The following is a 20,229-nucleotide window of genomic DNA, read 5'->3' as shown; positions in this document are numbered from 1 at the left end:
CCTCTTACCACTAACATAAAGGTGTACCTCAAGGCACTGTTTTAAGCACAACCATGTGGTTGGTCATGACAGCCTTTCTTCCTCTCTTCCTATAGAGGGGGGGGGGGGGGGAGAATATGGTTATATTTAGCAGATTTAAGACAAAGACAATCAAGTTTTACTGGGTTCCCAGCCATATCGGTGTTGGGTACAGTATTCCATAGAGGATTTAAGCAAACATTATCTCTCGCCAGTTATCATAAATGAAACAATGGCAAAGTTGTTCACATAATTATCAAAAGAAGGTACAGTACTAAGTTGGGAAGACTATGTAGCATCATAGCTGTTCACATAAGTCACAGGTCATTTAATGTTAAGCAATGAACACCTAGATATACCCAATCACAGCCATATACAAAATAAAACAAAACAAAAATACTGAAGTATTGGCCAATTTTCTTTAAGTAAAGGCCAGGCAACCCTGGCCTGGTCTGGTCAACATAATTTAGCTACGTTATTGTGACTCATCGCCTGCGCCAGGCACCTTTTACTATGAAAAACAAGATTGGCGAATAATTTAATACAGTATTTTGTATTTTAAAACTGGAAAGTGGGGCTTCCCGCTGTGGGAAGACTTAATAAAGCAGAATAAGATAGTAATCATCAAAATTAATATGGCATATCAGATGTGTAGGTCACCTGAAACCATTTTTTTTAAGATACATGGAAACATTAAATGTACTAACCAGAATTTCAATACTATGTTACCTATTTTGTACTTTTGCTGCAAGAACAGAACTTATGGCAAAGTACATTACCTTGTAAAAGCTTTTACATTTAATATGCATCTAAATCATTTTATATCATCAACCCTCATCACAAATCTGGGGGTACTGTATATGCCTTAATACATACAAAAAAAGGCTTGCAAGAAAATACACACATTAATTAAAGATATTTTATTTATATGGCATTTTAGAATATTATTTATACTCCTACATATAAATTTAAAACACTTATATTAGTTACCTATAAATTAATTATTATTGCTGCTAGGATGTAAGAACAGCCACGTCAGTGCTCGAAGGTTCAACTGTTTCATTTGCTGACAAATCTTCAGTTTCCACAATAACTGGGGCATCTTCCCCTTCATCCTCTACACTGAGATCCCACTTAAACTTGTTAGTTATATGCGCCTTGAATCGGGAAGCCTTCTTCACTAACGATAGCGGCAAAGCTGCAGCATTGTCGCTTATGTTGGCAAACAAGGCTGTCAACGCAGAGGCCAAGAAGTTGTTGCTCTCAACAATATCAATAAACAGATCTTCTGGTACCTGTCAACATAAGTATTGATAAAAAAAATAATGTACACTGAAAATAATAATAAGCATTTATAACATCAGTATAGTACTTTATTTCATACAGACCAATTGTAACTAGAAGTTAAAAATCATATTGGTAGTTAATAAGGAAATAAAACATGTAATGGAGAGAGAAAAAAAATCAGTGGCATCTAGAGCTCAGTTAAGCCAGATGGTTTTCTCCAGTGCTCCCTCATACCATTATAACTCTGGGACCATTTTAAAAGTGGCCCAAAGTGCAAATACTAGAATGTCGTTCCACCTGACTGCATGTTACAGTTTCTACCAAGACAGTGCAAAATTTGTGTAGTCTCCAGTGAGATACCTCAGAATAGATAAAATAGTACAAAAAAGTACAGTATATCAGTACTTTATGTGCATTTCTAGAGATTCAGGGATTGTAGGGAGAGGTGGATGGGTCTGTTGCATCACAGGATGTAACAGCTTGCACCCAGCAGACTGACAACCAGCCAGCATGCCAGTCAATATGCCAGCCAACTAATTAGAATATGCTCAGCTGCACCCATGTGCCCATCCACACTCCTAATTTGCTTGTCCACTCATTCTTCAATGCCTGCTCTAATCCTCACCCTGCCACCATCACCCACCTGTCTGCTCATGCAAACTCACATATCTACTATATCAACATGACCCTGTATTAGACTGAAAAAGGAAAGGACCTGGGAGTAGTGGCCAACCAGTCTTTGAAAACTGCTCAGCGAGTAAGAGCTGTGGGAAAAACTAAACCCAAACAATATTCAAATAAGCCTTTGACTTAAAGGGAAAGAAAGTGGTTCACCCCCATCTGGACTACTTGCATCCAAGCAAGGAAGCCTCGCCTTCAAAAGAACATACTGTAGATGCACTGGGAAAGATTCAGTACCGAGGAACAAAATTCATCCCCATAATACAAAAACAAAACTGTAAACAAAGCATGAAAGGAATGATTTCATTGAGATCTTTAAAATACCGAGCTAAAGCCAGACAACATGAGATGCTTATTCACCACTTGTCAAAGTCATAAATACTGAGACAGTGCTTCAGTTAAAAAAAATAATGGGCTGATGAAGTACATAGTCCTTAGTTGCAGAAAACATCCTATTTTTACCACAAGGTCTTTAATACTGTATAGCCTGGAACACTGTACTGAAATATTTAAGTTGTAAAAAAAAAAAATAATAACCAATGGGTGGTTGCTATGCATTTTTCCATTGGATACCTAGTAATGTGCCCGAGGCTAAATTGAAACCCAGCACGGGGGAAGACGACTGAAATACTGTATCCTGGATCACGGCGGTGCTCGGTATACAAGACCAAACCTGTCAATAAATAACCCAACCTCAGTATTGTGACATTCTCTGCTAACAAATCTGTCCTTTCTGAGTTGGGTACACTTACTGGAACAAATTTTGTTCCCTGTTTACTTGTTCTTCCATGATGGAAGCATATGGCACCAACACCACTGATACAACACTAAGTAGTGGCCCAGCCAGAGGCTTAGGACCCACGCAAAAATATATCTTGGGGAAAAAAAATACTTATTTGGGGTGTGGCTTTACCTTATAAACCTGACTTAAGCAGGAACTTGTTAATTAAAACAAAAATAAATTTTTGGCAACAACAAAGATTCCACAGAGTTTATATTATAGAGTGCTGAACATTCAAAGGTGTAAAAAAGGAATTGATCATAATTTCTTACCTCATAAATCTGAAAATGTAAGATGGAAAGAAATTTGTTATAAAGCTCGGGGTACTGTTTGACAAGTTCCTCTGCACGACAGAGATCTGACAAGAGGCGTCTCCAGTGCTCCCAGCCATCCCACACTTGGCCCACCAGGAAACATATGAAAGCCAGCTGCAGCTCTGCTAACATGCTCTCAGGTCTGAAACAAAACCAAATACTGTACAGTATTTAACCCAACTGTGCCAATGCTCTCAAATTTCAGCCTTTTGTAGCCTGTCAAAGTGTCTATATGTTGACACGCTACTGTACCGAGAACCTAGTGTTATGCAGATGCCATGATATATATGCATATTGTAATTAAGTAATTATCTATATTAAAAATATATCTATAGGTTCAATTATTTGAATAGATAAATAATACATAACAAATCTTATCAATAGCATGTAAAATTCATGATGTTATCGCAAAGTTTATAGCAGAGTTCTTTGCGTACATTTTGGGTATAAGTATGCTTACTCAAAGGTAAAAATGCACAATTATGTTTGTTGACTAATCTAAAGACATTCTGACAGACAAATGTCCTTGATTTTTTAGTAAGACTATTTATTCCTCTGAAAAGTGGTAGGTGGTTTACATTATGCTAGGTTAGAGGTGACTTTAATCAGATATTAGAATACCTGCATCATTAGTTCATCATTGCAGGTTACCTTACAATCTTGAATATTACCAGCACAGTATACAGTACTAGTATAACCAATTATCAGAATAATGTCAACCAGTACCAACACAGTATACTGGTACTGTATTAAAAATTTAAATAATTATATCTATCACTATCTCTACTGTATTATATTATCAATTTGGTTTGGTAGACAAACAAGCTAATTATTAAAACAATCCTCTTACTGTTCAGCAAGCACTACATTTAATATACATAGCCAACTTACTTATCAACTTTGGCTATCATTTGCCTGATGCTATATGAAGAATCAAGGCTATATCTTGTTACTTCACTAGGCGTTGCTCCATCACGATATGGTCGAGCTGGGAATTTGCTAAAACGAAACTCTGTGCCTTCTTTAGGTATCATTTCAGGCATTACTGGCTTTGGTTCAGCTATCTCAGGTTCAGAGCTCAGTATTATCAATGAACTACCATCAGAATTGTGTGTTTTGAACTCTGATGTACCTGGTTGCTGTTCCATGTCATCTGTTTGTAAACCAGGATCTAATTGATTAGCAGAACAGCTTGACTCACTGGCTGCTTGTGAGATCAGGCTGCCACTTTCAGATCTTTTTACTGTTCTATGCCATGTATTTACCGATGCAAGCTCAATTACTGAGCAAATCCTGCCTGTAAAATTTTAAAACAGGTTAAACAATAATTACCGAATTATCATCATGGATCATAATTTCACAAGTGTTTATCTGTGTCTAACATGCTGTCTAATAAAGAATCAAATCACCTAAAAAATACTTGCTGCAATTAGCAATCCACAAAGAAACGTTCTGAGCTACTGGGATTGCATTCGGTTGCACCCCTTCCCTAAGGCAAGATCCGCTGGACCCTTGGGATATGTTAGCGAGCTATTAGGTGGGACTCTGGTTAGCGTCATGTTTGATCTCAATACAGAACTCTTAACCTGCTTCAAATTTATAGGGAATGCACCACTGTCAGCAGTTCTAAGCTAGACTGAGTATATCTCCAATGACCCCTTAGGACCTTTAATGATAATGCAAAGGCAGCTGGCAAAGATCACCAGTACTAATGTTAAAGGACACAGCAGATCTTTCCTTAAAAATCTCAGAATTTTCTATTTACTTAACATCACATTTATTTAAACTAAGGTTAAGCACTACAGAAGGAAGAAAAAATTATCAAGGAAAAATAAAAACGTTAGCCAAAAAAGCCTTTAAAACTTTTTACTTAAATAATGTTTTTAATCTAATCTTTCATTTTTAATCTAACTAATGTTATAAGTATTACATAAGAAATTACAATTTTATGTTATATCGTTCATACTATACAGGGCCACAGGTAAATACACTGCACCCCATGTCAGCAGTCATCCACAGCAGCACCCTACTGCCGAATGAAACCAGTTGTATATTGCTCCACATGAGCTCTCATAACATGTAAATAGATTCACACCCTCCTTTCAGACAGCTCCCACCCAAACTTTGTCCCCTTACTGTTGCCTGTGCTTTGTTTGTAGTCACTCCCCCCTCTTCCTCAAATTCTCACCATGTCAATGCACTTTTTGAAAATGTCACTAACTTCTATGATGTACTCACCTGATTTTGGAATCATTCTTTCTAACTCTTCTGAAGAAATGTACTGTGTTAGAGAGATCCATTTTTCCCAGGACTCTATGGGATATGCACCAAGATATCTGTCCAAATCTCGCAGGTTGGAACGAATGTTTTCCACTTCTTCCGAGTTCACATCTGAAAATATTATTATTCAGATTAAATAAAGAATAAGTCGGTATATAAAATGACAAAAGGTTATCCCCATGGAAGAAACTGTGTAGGAATCAAAAAGGGCACCCAACTGAAGGGGCTTTGCCTTGCTTAAGTGAGTGAAGGACAGAAGCTACTGACAAATGATTGGAAGAAACACTGGTCAAAGACGAACCTTTCATACAGACAACATTCCTTTTACTGAAGAGCCTTTTGGGTTTGACCTGAAGAAGTTGGTAATTGAGCAAAACATCATCTGTAACATAGGCCTGTTTCCAGTGCTTCAGTTCTGGAGTCCTTGAATCCTGGAGACAGTCAAGATGCCAGGGAAACTTACAAAAACATGTCTCAAGGGAGGGAAAGGAAGAGAATATGCAGTCAAGGAGTCACAATAATGTGGCCAAAGATATGATGACCAAACCACACAACAGAAAATAAAGTAAAGACAACATTTTGGTCCATCCAGGGCCAATATCAAGTCTACTTGATAATGTTCCAGGACGGACCAAAACATCGTCGTTTCTTCAATTTCTGATGTGGGTTTGTTCATCAAGAGGAAATGATACGCAGAAAACAGAGACAAGAAAATCTGAACTAAGACTAACTGATACAATTGAGAGGAAAACTGTATACATGACTAGATCATCTGTCCCTGTATCAAAACCTGTGTCATAAGCCTCTTACTGTAAATCTTAATCTCTTTACAGGTAGGTTCTCTTGGTAGTTGTTCTTAATATGACAGGTTGAAATAAAAATTTCACGTTGTGAAATCAGCCCATAGTGCATGGCAATTAATAGGGTATGAATGGTGACTCAATTAATATGGATCAATCACATTTTTGATGATTTTTATTAATGGACTCAACATTACAAGAAACAGTTGGAGCCTTGGGAAAGATATTGAGGATATTTAAAACCAAATTGCATGGTTTATTTTCATTTTGAGCCGACAAGTTTTTTGTTCACTCCGGTACGACCCTGCTACCTTTTGAAAATGAGTTTTGAGGCTGGGGACGTGAGAAATGAGCTAGATGTGTTTAATTTGTTTTGTAGACATGTTCATTTGGTAGTTATCTATTATATTATAGGTTGAAATGACAATTTTGCCAAGTGAAATTAGCCAACAGGCTATGGAAAGGTGCTTCCTGGATGCATTTCCAGCTGCAATGAATCCCTCACTGCAATGAATTGGGTTTCATACAGTTTGTTGAATTGAGGTTGTACTGTTAATCAGAGAATTGAATGCCACACTGTATCTATATTACATTATCTAACAACCTTTGATCTCCTTTCACTGAAGAACTTATTGTCCAAACCATATACACAGACCTTGATAATACACTCAGGAGAGTGCAGAGGACTTAGTGTAATTCAAATCTTTACATAAAATACAAATACACAAGTGTTTTTTTTATCATATCCTATCCTATTTATGCTGTAAATATGAATTGTGAACAAAAGTAATAGTTCCACAACAAGTAGCTGGCCTAATCAAATATTTTTACACAAATAGCTACTGATACTGTATTCTTTGATTTTATGAACTTAAAGTCTGCCAATAGGTTTTCTAAAACTAAGAATTTACTAAACAGCTCCTATCAATGGGTAAATGTTATCATACACCCATAGTGAATTAATCCCTGCAATACTTCGTGGTATGGTAAACCACTGTTGGGAACAGGAAACCTGTTAGGCTCGTTGAGTTCCCCAAGTTACAGTCAATGGCCAGATATAATGATGCTTAACTGCCTGACCGAATGATCTGCACATCCTCCACTGTCCAAGACAGTGGACAGGGCTGTTAACAAGGGAAAATATACCATGTACTGTATTCATTTACAGACTTACCTTCTTCTATCAAGTCTTCAGCTTTTGGATCATAATGCCGCACTAAAATCTCTCTCTGCTTAAAAACATGGAAAAATCCGGTCCTCGGGGCTGTATCTCCTTGGCGACTCACTGCACTGCAATATGGAGACGACTTCAGCAAAAATCAACAAGCATCTTTCACAGCTCAACATATTCTGTGCATGTTATTACATCAATGTTGAAAACATTCAATGTAAAGTTTAGATGCGTTAAATTATGTAATAGTTAGTGTATTGATTCAGATTGATATACTGTACTGTATATTAAAACATGCCTATAATACTGAACCAATGATATAAGATACATTTGTATATATATAAAAATACAAATTATAAACTAGCCTCTAGTTTAATGAGCTTGTGTGTCAAACTAGACAAGAAAGTGGTAATGTACATCTGGATACAGACAATACGTTACTTTCCGTACTGGTCTCTGGCCCTTTCTGGGTATCTACCAGTTTGTCGATCTAAACTTAGAGGATCCTACATTTGCATGAAAGGAGTAAAAACCAATATTGTTAATTTAAAGCATCTTCATTTTGACAATCTAAAGATTATTTTCCTGATGATTCTCTTAAGACATATGCACCTAAATACAGTATATAAAAGCCTGGTCACAAATATATTCTCTAAATGTTCGTATCTACCATTTTAACAAAAACATCTGGGATATATGCAGCTGCTACGGACATTTTACGGTGGTATTTTATTGAATGAGAAAGAAAATTGAGGTTTTAAAATTGCCATCATTTGGAGACTAGGGATCGTCTGAAGAGTGCCTGTGTACTGCCACCTTAATCTAGGCCATTTTCTTATGTGTGAGTGGGATTCTTGTGCCCCTTTTTATGGTAAGGATTTATTTATTCCTGTTCTCTACATAGAATTCGGTTTCACGAAGGCCTTACTCCTCCTCCTGTTTATGGATTAGACCAAGAATATATCCCTGGTTTTAGGTGGTCTGATATACTATTCTGCCCTGGACTGAGTGAGCATAGTCTCCCGTGTCTTCCTAGCACTAGTATGTCCTGACAAGGATTGTTTGAAAGGTTCCCATTGCACTGGTGTGGTATGTTAACCTGCCCAATTTTAAACATCAGGCAGATCTCAACCCGAGTCAAATAAGATCGTGACACATGAAACAACCAAGAGGAATACCTCAGAATGAGGACACAAATGTTTTACTTTTAAAATTTTTGTTAGGTAAAAATATGAGGCCAATACCTTATTTCAAAAGGTATGTGTTAAATACTGTATGTAAAAGTTACTATAAATTCTAAGTTCAGACTTCTAAAATCAGAGAGCATGAATAGACAATGAATATGGTAATACAGTACTGTAATACAAAATATACTCATGGATGCTAACCTAAAATAAATGAAGTGGAGACCTGGAGGGATCATCTTTACCCCTTTAAATCTATCACCAACATTCCACGAGTTTAAGTCAATACCAAATTCTGTCGTCGCTGGCATGCCGAGGAGAATCAGTGTCCCGCCCTCTTCAAACATCTGCTGGACCAACTCCGGATCCATGACTCCAATCCTATGGAAAACAAAATAATGATTAGTATTAAAGTACTATTAATAACATGAAACGTGAATATTGGCAGCATGCTTGCCGCGATAACACTATCTGAATTACTCCGATCATGCAAAATTCTATATAAATTTTGTCAATATAAAGATGTTTTGGTTTCTCCGAGTCAGTGACAGGACCCTAGGAGTCTTACTGAGGTCACCCATAATTCCAACTACAGTACTAACTCTTCCCAGAATGCAGCCCACAACAGTTGTCTAACTCCCAGGTACCTACATATTGCTAGGTGAACAAAAACATCATGTGAAAGGAAACATTGGCCAAAAGTCTGTCCTGCCACAGGAAATGATCCCAGGTCACTGTGGACGTGACCTGGTTAGTGACCATTGTCCTCGGGTCACTCTGGTTAGCGACCATTGTTCTCGGGTCGCTAACACTCATACAAATGTTTTTTCCTGAATTTCAAAATCCAGCTCCATAAAATTATTAGGACATATAGGGAGACCTTTGACAAACCGCCAGCTTCCTATACACATCGAGGCCACTAGAGATAGTGACCCTCAGGTAAATTCAGGTAAACTGAGATATAGTCAACATTCCACAACAGTTCTACAACTCCAGGGTACCTATTTACTGCTAGGTGAACAGAATCCTCAGGTGAAAGGAAACTTAAGCCAATCACTTCTGTCTCGGCCGGGGATCGAACCCGGGATCCCCGAAGGTGAAAAAGGAAGAATTAGCTGCCCCCCTCCCCACAACATGAAGCATTAACAACCACACAATAACCTCCCCACAACCCACAAGTCTCTCACTGGACGTGCTCTGGGTCACCTCACGAGGACAACCATCAAAAATAACCTAAAGCTACTGTATCATATTGCCATGTACTTCCTTCCCTCAATAAACTTACTTGAACTTGAACCTGGACCCTCAAAATACAGCCCAATACAATTTCATACAATACAATACAGCCCGTCCACCAGCTCCTCGCAGCTACACAACACCACGCAGCCCAACACCAATATTTTGACCAGTTCCCACACAATATCAGAACGTTTCGTACATATCTATATATATACATATCTATATCTATCTATATCTATCAATATATATATATATATATATATATATATATATATATATATATATATATATATATATATATATATATATATATATATATATATATATATATATATTAATGCTCTTGTCAAATTAAAAAAAAATTAACAGGCATATATTTATTAAATGAAGTTGAGTGATGCCCTGTACCAGATCCAAATTGCTGAAAGTAGCCAGCTGACGGTCTACAAGTAGCGGATTTTATTTATTACTTATTTATTTATATACAAAAAGGTACATTGGGTTTGTGAGAATACATAGCATTTTGTAATAAGAGTAGCGGGGGGGGGGGGTAGAAAAAGCCTAAGCTACTCTATCCCTTTCAGATGTATTTCTTTCTTTACACAACGAATAAACTCACGATGGCGCAAAAGAAAAATACAACTGCAATAATTCATTGGATTATTGCATGTTTGCAACTAGAATGAAGTTGCACATTTCTTTGATTTTTAGCCGCCAAAGGTAGATAGTTCATTAAGCATCCCCCTATTCAACCAGCGAGTGCTAGTTTACTGTGCACCCCGAAGCCCGTTCAGTTGTGTAACTGCAAGCCTAGCATGAACGAACCAAACAATATTCAAAACAAACAACATCTGAAGCACAACCATGCACAACCCGAAGCCCATCCAACCAGTTGTGCAACTGGACCCTGACCTGTTGTGTAACCGGAACCGGACCAGTTGTGTAACCGCAAGCCTAGCATGAACAAACCAAAGAAACAATTCAAAACAAACAACATCAAACAAACAACATCTGAAGCACAATCATGCACGAACCGAAGCCTGACCATGCACAACCCAAAGCCCGAGTGACACCCCCGGAGCCCGACCAGTTATTTAACCGGAGCCCGACCAGTTGTGTAACCAGAGCCCAACCAGTTGTGTAACCAGACCCCGACCAGTTGTGTAACCGCAAGCCTAGCATGAACGAACCAAAGAAACAATTCAAAACAAATAACATCTGAGGCACAACCATGCACGAACCGAAGCCTGACCATGCACAACCCGAAGCCCGAGTGACACCCCCGGAGCCCGACCAGTTATTTAACCGGAGCCCGACCAGTTGTGTAACCAGAGCCCGACCAGTTGTGTAACCAGACCCCGACCAGTTGTGTAACCGCAAGCCTAGCATGAACGAACCGAACAAACAACCTTGGAAGCACAACCATGCACTAACCAAAGCCCGACCATGCACAACCCGAAGCCCGAGTGACACCCCCGGAGCCCGACCAGTTATTTAACCGGAGCCCGACCAGTTGTGTAACCAGAGCCCGACCAGTTGTGTAACCAGACCCCGACCAGTTGTGTAACCGCAAGCCTAGCATGAACGAACTGAACAAACAACCTTGGAAGCACAACCATACACTAACCAAAGCCCGACCATGCACAACCCGAAGCCCATCCAACCAGTTGTGCAACTGGACCCTGACCTGTTGTGTAACCGGAACAGTTGTGTAACCGCAAGCCTAGCATGAACAAACCAAAGAAACAATTCAAAACAAACATCAAACAAACAACATCTGAAGCACAACCATGCACGAACCGAAGCCTGACCATGCACAACCCGAAGCCCGAGTGACACCCCCGGAGCCCGACCAGTTATTTAACCGGAGCCCGACCAGTTGTGTAACCAGAGCCCGACCAGTTGTGTAACCAGACCCCGACCAGTTGTGTAACCGCAAGCCTAGCATGAACGAACCGAACAAACAACCTTGGAAGCACAACCATGCACTAACCAAAGCCCGACCATGCACAACCCGAAGCCCGAGTGACACCCCCGGAGCCCGACCAGTTATTTAACCGGAGCCCGACCAGTTGTGTAACCAGAGCCCGACCAGTTGTGTAACCAGACCCCGACCAGTTGTGTAACCAGACCCCGACCAGTTGTGTAACCGCAAGCCTAGCATGAACGAACCGAACAAACAACCTAGGAAGCACAACCATGCACTAACCAAAGCCCAACCATGCACAACCCGAAGCCCGACCAGTTATTTAACCGGAGCCCGACCAGTTGTGTAACCAGACCCCGACCAGTTGTATAACTGCAAGCCTAATTTGAACAAACTAAACAAACAAAAAAACATCTGAAGCACAACCATGCACGAAACGAAGCCCAACCATGCACAACCCGAAGCCCATCCAACCAGTTGTGCAACTGGACCCTGACCTCTTGTGTAACTGGAACCGGACCAGTTGTGTAACCGCAAGCCTAGCATGAACGAACCAAAGAAACAATTCAAAACAAACAACATCAAACAAATAACATCTGAAGCACAACCATGCACGAACCGAAGCCTGACCATGCACAACCCGAAGCCCGAGTGACACCCCCGGAGCCCGACCAGTTATTTAACCGGAGCCCGACCAGTTGTGTAACCAGAGCCCGACCAGTTGTGTAACCAGACCCCGACCAGTTGTGTAACCGCAAGCCTAGCATGAACGAACCGAACAAACAACCTTGGAAGCACAACCATGCACTAACCAAAGCCCGACCATGCACAACCCGAAGCCCGAGTGACACCCCCGGAGCCCGACCAGTTATTTAACCGGAGCCCGACCAGTTGTGTAACCAGAGCCCGACCAGTTGTGTAACCAGACCCCGACCAGTTGTGTAACTGCAAGCCTAATTTGAACAAACTAAACAAACAAAAACAAACATCAAAAAAGATCTGAAGCACAACCATGCACGAACCGAAGCCCAACCATGCACAACCCGAAGCCCACCCAAACAGTTGTGCAACTGGACCCTGACCTGTTGTGTAACCGAAACCGGACCAGTTGTGTAACCGCAAACCTAGCATGAACGAACCAAAGAAACAATTCAAAACAAACAACATCTGTAGCACAACCATGCACGAACCGAAGCCTGACCATGCACAACCCGAAGCCCGAGTGACACCCCCGGAGCCCGACCAGTTATTTAACCGGAGCCCGACCAGTTGTGTAACCAGAGCCCGACCAGTTGTGTAACCAGACCCCGACCAGTTGTGTAACCGCAAGCCTAGCATGAACGAACCGAACAAACAACCTTGGAGGCACAACCATGCACTAACCAAAGCCCGACCATGCACAACCCGAAGCCCGACCAGTTATTTAACCGGAGCCCGACCAGTTGTGTAACCAGAGCCCGACCAGTTGTATAACCAGAGCCCGACCAGTTGTGTAACCAGAGCCCGACCAGTTGTGTAACCAGACCCCGACCAGTTGTGTAACCGCAAGCCTAGCATGAACGAACTGAACAAACAACCTTGGAAGCACAACCATACACTAACCAAAGCCCGACCATGCACAACCCGAAGCCCATCCAACCAGTTGTGCAACTGGACCCTGACCTGTTGTGTAACCGGAACAGTTGTGTAACCGCAAGCCTAGCATGAACAAACCAAAGAAACAATTCAAAACAAACATCAAACAAACAACATCTGAAGCACAACCATGCATGAACCGAAGCCTGACCATGCACAACCCGAAGCCCGAGTGACACCCCCGGAGCCCGACCAGTTATTTAACCGGAGCCCGACCAGTTGTGTAACCAGAGCCCGACCAGTTGTGTAACCAGACCCCGACCAGTTGTGTAACCGCAAGCCTAGCATGAACGAACCGAACAAACAACCTTGGAAGCACAACCATGCACTAACCAAAGCCCGACCATGCACAACCCGAAGCCCGAGTGACACCCCCGGAGCCCGACCAGTTATTTAACCGGAGCCCGACCAGTTGTGTAACCAGAGCCCGACCAGTTGTGTAACCAGACCCCGACCAGTTGTGTAACCAGACCCCGACCAGTTGTGTAACCGCAAGCCTAGCATGAACGAACCGAACAAACAACCTAGGAAGCACAGCCATGCACTAACCAAAGCCCAACCATGCACAACCCGAAGCCCGACCAGTTATTTAACCGGAGTCCGACCAGTTGTGTAACCAGACCCCGACCAGTTGTGTAACCAGACCCCGACCAGTTGTGTAACCGCAAGCCTAGCATGAACGAACCGAACAAACAACCTAGGAAGCACAACCATGCACTAACCAAAGCCCAACCATGCACAACCCGAAGCCCGACCAGTTATTTAACCGGAGCCCGACCAGTTGTGTAACCAGACCCCGACCAGTTGTATAACTGCAAGCCTAATTTGAACAAACTAAACAAACAAAAACAAACAAAAAAACATCTGAAGCACAACCATGCACGAACCGAAGCCCAACCATGCACAACCCGAAGCCCATCCAACCAGTTGTGCAACTGTACCCTGACCTCTTGTGTAACTGGAACCGGACCAGTTGTGTAACCGCAAGCCTAGCATGAACGAACCAAAGAAACAATTCAAAACAAACAACATCAAACAAATAACATCTGAAGCACAACCATGCACGAACCGAAGCCTGACCATGCACAACCCGAAGCCCGAGTGACACCCCCGGAGCCCGACCAGTTATTTAACCGGAGCCCGACCAGTTGTGTAACCAGAGCCCGACCAGTTGTGTAACCAGACCCCGACCAGTTGTGTAACCGCAAACCTAGCATGAACGAACCAAAGAAACAATTCAAAACAAACAACATCTGAAGCACAACCACGCACGAACCGAAGCCTGACCATGCACAACCCGAAGCCCGAGTGACACCCCCGGAGCCCGACCAGTTATTTAACCGGAGCCCGACCAGTTGTGTAACCAGAGCCCGACCAGTTGTGTAACCAGACCCCGACCAGTTGTGTAACCGCAAGCCTAGCATGAACGAATCGAACAAACAACCTTGGAGGCACAACCATGCACTAACCAAAGCCCGACCATGCACAACCCGAAGCCCGAGTGACACCCCCGGAGCCCGACCAGTTATTTAACCGGAGCCCGACCAGTTGTGTAACCAGAGCCCGACCAGTTGTGTAACCAGACCCCGACCAGTTGTGTAACCGCAAGCCTAGCATGAACGAACTGAACAAACAACCTTGGAAGCACAACCATACACTAACCAAAGCCCTACCATGCACAACCCGAAGCCCATCCAACCAGTTGTGCAACTGGACCCTGACCTCTTGAGTAACTGGAACCGGACCAGTTGTGTAACCGCAAGCCTAGCATGAACGAACCAAAGAAACAATTCAAAACAAACAACATCAAACAAATAACATCTGAAGCACAACCATGCACGAACCGAAGCCTGACCATGCACAACCCGAAGCCCGAGTGACACCCCCGGAGCCCGACCAGTTATTTAACCGGAGCCCGACCAGTTGTGTAACCAGAGCCCGACCAGTTGTGTAACCAGACCCCGACCAGTTGCGTAACCGCAAGCCTAGCATGAACGAACCGAACAAACAACCTTGGAAGCACAACCATGCACTAACCAAAGCCCGACCATGCACAACCCGAAGCCCGAGTGACACCCCCGGAGCCCGACCAGTTATTTAACCGGAGCCCGACCAGTTATTTAACCGGAGCCCGACCAGTTATTTAACCGGAGCCCGACCAGTTATTTAACCGGAGCCCGACCAGTTATTTAACCGGAGCCCGACCAGTTGTGTAACCAGAGCCCGACCAATTGTGTAACCGGACCCCGACCAGTTGTGTAACCGCAAGCCTAGCATGAACGAACTGAACAACCTTGTAAGTACAACCATGCACTAACCAAAGCCCAACCTGCACAACCCGAAGCCCGAGTGACACCCCCCCAGAACCCAACCAGTTATGTAACCGGAGCCCAACCAGTTGTGTAACTGGACCCTAACCTGTTGTGTAACCGCAAGCCTAATTTGAACAAACTAAACAAACAAAAACAAACATCAAAAAACATCTGAAGCACAACAATGCACGAACCGAAGCCCAACCATGCACAACCCGAAGCCCATCCAACCAGTTGTGCAACTGGACCCTGACCTCTTGTGTAACCGGAACCGGACCAGTTGTGTAACCGCAAGCCTAGCATGAACGAACCAAAGAAACAATTCAAAACAAACAACATCAAACAAATAACATCTGATGCACAACCATGCACGAACCGAAGCCTGACCATGCACAACCCGAAGCCCGAGTGACACCCCCGGAGCCCGACCAGTTATTTAACCGGAGCCCGACCAGTTGTGTAACCAGAGCCCGACCAGTTGTGTAACCAGACCCCGACCAGTTGTGTAACCGCAAGCCTAGCATGAACGAACCGAACAAACAACCTTGGAAGCACAACCACGCACTAACCAAAGCCCGACCATGCACAACCCGAAGCCCGAGTGACACCCCCGGAGCCCGACCAGTTATTTAACCGGAGCCCGACCAGTTGTGTAACCAGAGCCCGACCAGTTGTGTAACCAGACCCTGACCAGTTGTGTAACCGCAAGCCTAGCATGAACGAACCGAACAAACAACCATGGAAGGACAACCATGCACTAACCAAAGCCCGACCATGCACAACCCGAAGCCCGAGTGACACCCCCGGAGCCCGACCAGTTATTTAACCGGAGCCCGACCAGTTGTGTAACCAGAGCCCGACCAGTTGTGTAACCAGACCCCGACCAGTTGTGTAACCAGACCCCGACCAGTTGTGTAACCGCAAGCCTAGCATGAACGAACCGAACAAACAACCTTGGAAGCACAACCACGCACTAACCAAAGCCCGACCATGCACAACCCGAAGCCCGAGTGACACCCCCGGAGCCCGACCAGTTATTTAACCGGAGCCCGACCAGTTGTGTAACCAGAGCCCGACCAGTTGTGTAACCAGACCCTGACCAGTTGTGTAACCGCAAGCCTAGCATGAACGAACCGAACAAACAACCATGGAAGGACAACCATGCACTAACCAAAGCCCGACCATGCACAACCCGAAGCCCGAGTGACACCCCCGGAGCCCGACCAGTTATTTAACCGGAGCCCGACCAGTTGTGTAACCAGAGCCCGACCAGTTGTGTAACCAGACCCCGACCAGTTGTGTAACTGCAAGCCTAATTTGAACAAACTAAACAAACAAAAACAAACATCAAAAAAGATCTGAAGCACAACCATGCACGAACCGAAGCCCAACCATGCACAACCCGAAGCCCACCCAAACAGTTGTGCAACTGGACCCTGACCTGTTGTGTAACCGAAACCGGACCAGTTGTGTAACCAGAGCCCGACCAGTTGTGTAACCGGACCCCGACCACTTGTGTAACCGCAAGCCTAGCATGAACGAACCGAACAAACAACCTTGGAAGCACAACCATGCACAACCTGAAGCCCATGTGACAACCTCCAGAGCCCGACCTGTTATGTAACTGGACCCTAACCTGTTGTGTAACCGGAACCGGACCAGTTGTGTAATCGCAAGCCTAGCAAGCAAATATCTCATCCAACCCCCCACCAATGTGCTAAGTGCCACAGGAGTCCATTTTGAGGCCAATTCTTTTTGTCATATACACAATGACATCAATGAGAATATTACAAACCACATCAAGTTTGCAGATGATACTAAGATCTATGGTAAAATGAGAAGTGAAAGTCATATTGAAACCTTACAAAGGGATCTACATGAACTCCACAAATGGCCAGATTCTTTCAACAGATAAATGAAGAATAGGACCTTGGAGTCAGAATCCATCACGTGAGGCATAACAATACACAACTACCAAATCATCAACATTATCTTGGAGTCAGAATCCACCAATCACTGATAGTTGTACAACAAGTGGGAGCGGCAGTAAAATAGCAAACCAAACCCTGGGAATAATCATGCGTACCTTTATCTTCAAGGAAAATAAAGTAGACCTAAAGTATAAGTTTCTGGTGCGCCCCCACATTAATTATTGCATCCAGGGATGGAGGCCTCATCTTCAGAAAGATAGATGCTCTGGAGCCATGTCTCACCAGAGCTATGGAGCTATGTCTTACGACAAAAATCATACCAGAGCTTAGTCATCTCTCGTATCAGGAACGGTTGAGGGCCACAGGGCTAACACTGCAAACCAGGCATGACAAGGCGGACTTCATAGAAACCTTTAAAATACTAAACAATTTGGAGGATGTCGATCAGGACAATGTCTTCAAAAGGTCAGATGTTACACGAACAAAGAGCAACGGGTTCACACTCAACAAGCCAGAATGTTGGACTGGAAACAGGAGAGGCTTTTTCACCCATAGGGTAAACCAGTGGAACCGCCTATCCGTCGAAGCCGTAAACGCCAAAACCCTGCTGGGTTTTAAAATGCAGCTGGAAAAGATCATCAGGGCAAATGGGGGGACCTTTGACAAGCCGCCGGCTTACTGTCCTCATCGAGGCCACTAGTGTTAGTGGCCCTCAGGTAAATTCAGTTCCTGGAGAGGTGTCCCCGCTCCTTCCCGTTGGGAAGATGTTCATCTATTACAGTATACACAGGACTGTCGCTTGTCGCTAAACTAGTTTTTAAACTATGAACTTGATGAAATAATATTACCTCATACGCGAAAATAATTCTGAATACGCAGCGCGATAAAATTGACGAATGCGGGTTGGGTGGCCGCGTAGGCGAGCTTGGCCTGAGGACAGGCAACTGTAAATGCTTCACCCTCCACATACTTCAAGTGAAAATAAGTGCCAACAGAACCTAAATACCGAGCCTACTATACGCCTAATTAAATAAAATTAATTTAAACACGATAAAAATAATTAATACACAGTACATGAAAGTCGATAAAAAGATGCGTCTTGGGAGGTGGGGGTCGACCGTCGCGTTAACGAGCCTAGCCTGACGACCGGGTCGTTTAACACTGGGGAAGTGTATTCTACATAATATCCTACCCCATATAATGTTGGCAAATCGTAATCCTCAAAATCTTCCAACAATATCCGAGAGGAAAGACTATTTAGCATTAGTGGAATACAAACATTTGAATACGACAGAACCCGGATGAAAAAAATACGGAAACAATGATCCTCGGAGATATTAAAAAAACTCAATGTTATAATAGCGAACAAATGTATAATGCATTAAGCATTGTAGGTGGAGGTAGACTATATATTCATGTTGTATCTCCTAACTGCTCAGACATATTAGCCCCCCCCCAAAAAAATTTATCAGCCTTACCTACACGGGATCGACGATGCTCACGCCGCCGCTGCTTCCTGACGACTGGCGACCCCGTAGTCGATGACCCGTAGCCGTCCAACCGACCCAGAGACCCCCTGCCTAAAATTATTTGAACGTCATATTGAAATTCCAAGCGTATAGCGCCAAGAGTGTGTAAATTAATATTTATATGCATTATAGGCCTTTTAAAAGTAATTTATAGATCTGAATATCATATATTGTCTAACAAGCGAATTATTTAAGTTAATATTTTAATTATGCCAGGTACAAGTCTCATCGCACATAAGAAGATCCCGCCAAATCGTTTAACAACCTATTCACTGCTGGGTGAGTAGTTAAGGATTGGCGCCGGGTCAATCCTTCCCGGCCAGGATATAAACAAAGATCAAAGCGCTTGTAATAGCACTTTCTATACAATACAATACAATACAATTTTATTTAGGTAAGGTACATACATACAATAAATATTTACAAGGATTGTTTGACTTATAGGTAGAGCTAGTACATACAATGCCTAAAGCCACTATTACGCAAAGCGTTTCGGGCATAACTTTTCGGGCATTTTTCTCTGTAACTAGCTGACATTGTATCTAAAAGGTGTGAAGGATTGAAGAAATTGTTTATGTAATAATCTAAGATGAGGTCTGATAAAGACCTTTTGTGCCCTCTGTATTGCTTTTGCGCTACCGCTCACAGGATGAGTATGGGGTGCACAATAAACTAGCCGCCTTCGGCGGCAACAATCAAATCAAATCAAAGCGCTGGGGAAGTTGCCGGGCGCATGCTTTACCACTAAGCCACAGAGACTTGCATTTTGAAACCTGACTAACCTAGCTCAGCCCAACCTAACGTAACCCAAATCAAACCAATCTAATCCAACCGAGCCCAATGCAGCCTAACCTTAATAATATAACCTAATACAGCCTAGCATAACAATACATTCGGTTTTAAAAAGGAAAAGGATTATTTTTTATTGTTGCTGCCGGAGGCGGCTAGTTTATTGTGCACCCCATACTCATCTTGTGAGCGGTAGCGCAAAAAGCATTACAGAGGGCACAAAAGGTCTTTATCAGACCTCATCTTAGATTATTACATAAACAATTTCATCTATCCTTCACACCTTATATTTACAATGTCAGCTAGTTACAGAGAAAGTGCTATTACAAGAGCTATATATTTACAGTAAGT

General features: G+C 42.8%; 1 protein-coding gene across 3 annotated transcripts; it reads right to left on the bottom strand.

Moving 5' to 3' along the window:
• Window positions 1–923: 923 nt before the first annotated feature.
• LOC123759024 (protein AAR2 homolog) lies at window positions 924–19,133 on the bottom strand. Of its 3 annotated transcripts, none has more exons than XM_045743753.2 (7): window positions 19,039–19,133; window positions 8,721–8,897; window positions 7,336–7,451; window positions 5,320–5,472; window positions 3,973–4,378; window positions 3,040–3,223; window positions 924–1,313 (listed from the first exon to the last, which is right to left on the bottom strand). In XM_045743753.2, the coding sequence occupies exons 2-7, from the start codon at window positions 8,885–8,887 to the stop codon at window positions 1,032–1,034; spliced, it is 1,308 nt and encodes a 435-aa protein (XP_045599709.2). In that variant the 5' UTR covers window positions 8,888–8,897; window positions 19,039–19,133; the 3' UTR covers window positions 924–1,031. The 3 variants fall into 3 exon arrangements, with proteins under 3 accessions (XP_045599709.2, XP_045599710.2, XP_045599708.2); XM_045743754.2 differs by having other exon boundaries at window positions 19,043–19,127; XM_045743752.2 differs by lacking the exon at window positions 19,039–19,133 and adding an exon at window positions 9,802–9,932.
• Window positions 19,134–20,229: the final 1,096 nt, after the last annotated feature.

Source organism: Procambarus clarkii, chromosome 15 (genome assembly GCF_040958095.1).
Source record: "Procambarus clarkii isolate CNS0578487 chromosome 15, FALCON_Pclarkii_2.0, whole genome shotgun sequence".
Classification (NCBI taxonomy): Eukaryota; Metazoa; Arthropoda; class Malacostraca; order Decapoda; family Cambaridae; genus Procambarus; species Procambarus clarkii.
The sequence above is the reverse complement of the archived record's forward strand: the minus strand, read 5'-3'. Positions and strand labels throughout refer to the sequence as shown.